The sequence below is a fragment of the Ammodytes marinus genome (genome assembly GCF_949987685.1).
Source record: "Ammodytes marinus genome assembly, chromosome: 20".
NCBI classification, from domain to species: Eukaryota; Metazoa; Chordata; class Actinopteri; order Uranoscopiformes; family Ammodytidae; genus Ammodytes; species Ammodytes marinus.
Window position 1 is genome coordinate 2494888 of NC_137224.1, and position 2500 is coordinate 2497387.

Here is a 2500-nt window from a genome sequence, read left to right on the forward strand (position 1 = left end):
TATCTATCTATCTATCTATCTATCTATCTATCTATCTATCTATCTATCTATCTATCTATCTATCTATCTATCTATCTATCTATCTATCTATCTATCTATCTATCTATCTATCTATCCATCCATCCATCCATCCATCCATCCATCCATCCATCCATCTATCTATCTATCTATCTATCTATCTATCTATCCATCCATCCATCCATCCATCCATCCAACCATCCATCCATCTATATATTTAACTTAACTTTTGAATTTTAATATCTTTTTGTGGATTGTAATGGCATGTCTATTTGCATTGCTCTGCCTCACAGCATGATAAACTAAACAAAGACATTTCTTGTTTTGCCTTCAGCGGCTGAAAACCTTTCTTCCCGACAGAGATAATCGTCAACAACAGAAAACTGACATCTACTCTAACAAAACAAATCGTTTAAAGAAAAAAAAAAAAGCTAATGGATTTTCTTCTTGCTCTAAAATCACATCCTTCCTTCAATACAAACAATCTTCCCTTCACTTCCCTCTCTCTCTCTCTCTCTCTCTCTCTGTCTGTCTAAGAGTCTCTTTTTCTCCCTCTCTTCTCTTCTCTATCTCTCTCCCTCACCCCCTGTCTGTCTGTCAGTCTGTCTGTCTGTCTGTCAGTCTGTCTGTCTGTCTGTCTGTCTGTCTGTCTGTCTGTCTGTTTTTCTGTCTGTCTGTCTGTCTGTCTCTTTCCCCCTCTCTCTCCCTCTGTCTGTCTGTCTGTCTTCTCTTCCCTCTCTCGCTCCACCTCCCTCTAACTCTCTCTCTCCCTCTCTCTCTCCCTCTCTTTCTCTCTAAGGTCTCTCTCTCTCTCTCTTTCTCTCAAAGGTCTCTCTCCCTCTCCCTCACCCTCTCCCTCTCTATCTTATATTGCTGCCAGAGGATCTCAGAATACAACTGCGTGATGGGTCAAATTGTCTACGATTTGGTTCACTTGAAAAAAAAACCACATAGAAAATAAACGGACTGAATGACTGGACAGCAGTGAGGAGAATCCCAATGTCTCTATGTCACTGTTTATAGTGCTTCTGAAATGACAGAGAATGGGCTCTAGAGACAGAAAGAAAATTGTGATTGTGTGTTTTTCAGCGATCGCAAACAGCTTTCTGATTGCATCGGGGAAAGCTCTGCAGTGTTGTGATGTGTCCAACATTTCAAGGTTAGTACGAGGTTTTTTTTTCGAATCTGTCTTAAAGTTTGAAAACAACCTATTCAACAACTGAAGGGATGAGACAAAAATACTACGCTATGGATGCAGAAAACAACTGAAATATTTCTTGGGGGTGCTCCTTGGGGATTTTTCTGAGCTCCTGTGCCAGTGTCGTGGGGGGGGGGGGGGGGGGGGGAGACCAGTTTGTAAATGCTGCCATACTGAGAAATAAAGATAGAGTTTTGTTGAGCTGATAGGCTTAATCAACTTTGTGTCAACTCATGTGGGGTTCAGTGTCTTGCCCAGGGACACTTCGACATGTGTCGGGTAGACGGGGAATCGAACTTCCGACCCTGCACTTCAGAGGACGATCTCCCTACACACTTCCCCACAGCCGACCAACTCTCACCACACAAGTTAAAGTTTAGAACATGAACTATATTATTTGAGTTATGTATTTGTTGCTTTGTTCTTTGTTTTTAATGTATTTATTTCCTGCTCATTCATTTTTATTTATTTAGTTTGTATTGTTTTTTAAAAAATAAACAAAAAAAAAGTCAGGTCAACTTTATTGTCAATTTCTTTCTTCAATAAGATAAGATAAGCAATATAGTATATACAGCATCAATTCTAAATAGTGTAAAAAGCAAAACAAAACCAAACGGTAAAAGTACTCAAGTAGAACGCCACACACGGTCTCAGACAGACTCACCGTGTGCGTGCTGAGTCCATGTCCAGGACCAGCTTGGCTAAATGTTTCCTCTGCTTCTGGATGTTTGGGATTTCCACCTGAGAGAGAGAGAGAGAGAGAGAGAGAGAGAGAGAGAGAGAGAGAGAGAGAGAGAGAGAGAGAGAGAAAGAGAGAGAGAACAGAGAGAATAAACAGACAGAGAGAGAGAGAGAGAGATGTTTGGGATTCTTAGTATGCAGGACATTTTTTTTTAAAGATAATTTTTTTGGCATTTTCAAGCTGTATTTGACAGTACAGAACCCACGACCACTGCAACGAAGGCCGGAGCCAATACGGTACGCCCTCTATCCACTACACCACCGGAGCATCAAGGCACATAAGCATGAGACAGAGTTGGTGGTTGTACCTCAGCCAGGTCGTATAGCGGCTCCACCACATCACTCTCGATGGTCAGCTCAAACATGATGAGCTCCTGAGCCAGCTTCTCCTGCGTCTCTCCACACATCCTCAGCATCTTCCTACAACACACACACACACACACACACACACACACACACACACACACACACACACACACACACACACACACACACACACACACACACACACACACACAGCAGGAACAGGGAAACATGCATGGT

General features: G+C 42.1%; 1 protein-coding gene across 1 annotated transcript in view; it reads right to left on the minus strand.

Annotated features, from left to right (window-relative positions):
* The window catches only part of LOC307267328 (rho GTPase-activating protein 44-like), a 93672-nt gene that overhangs the window by 32536 nt on the left and 58636 nt on the right, over nt 1–2500 (minus strand). Inside the window, exons 5-6 of the mRNA XM_080049620.1 lie at nt 2266–2377; nt 1881–1957 (exon numbers count right to left, since the gene is read on the minus strand). Of these exons, the coding sequence (XP_079905746.1) occupies nt 1881–1957; nt 2266–2377 (189 nt within the window). The remainder of the gene's footprint in view (nt 1–1880; nt 1958–2265; nt 2378–2500) is intronic.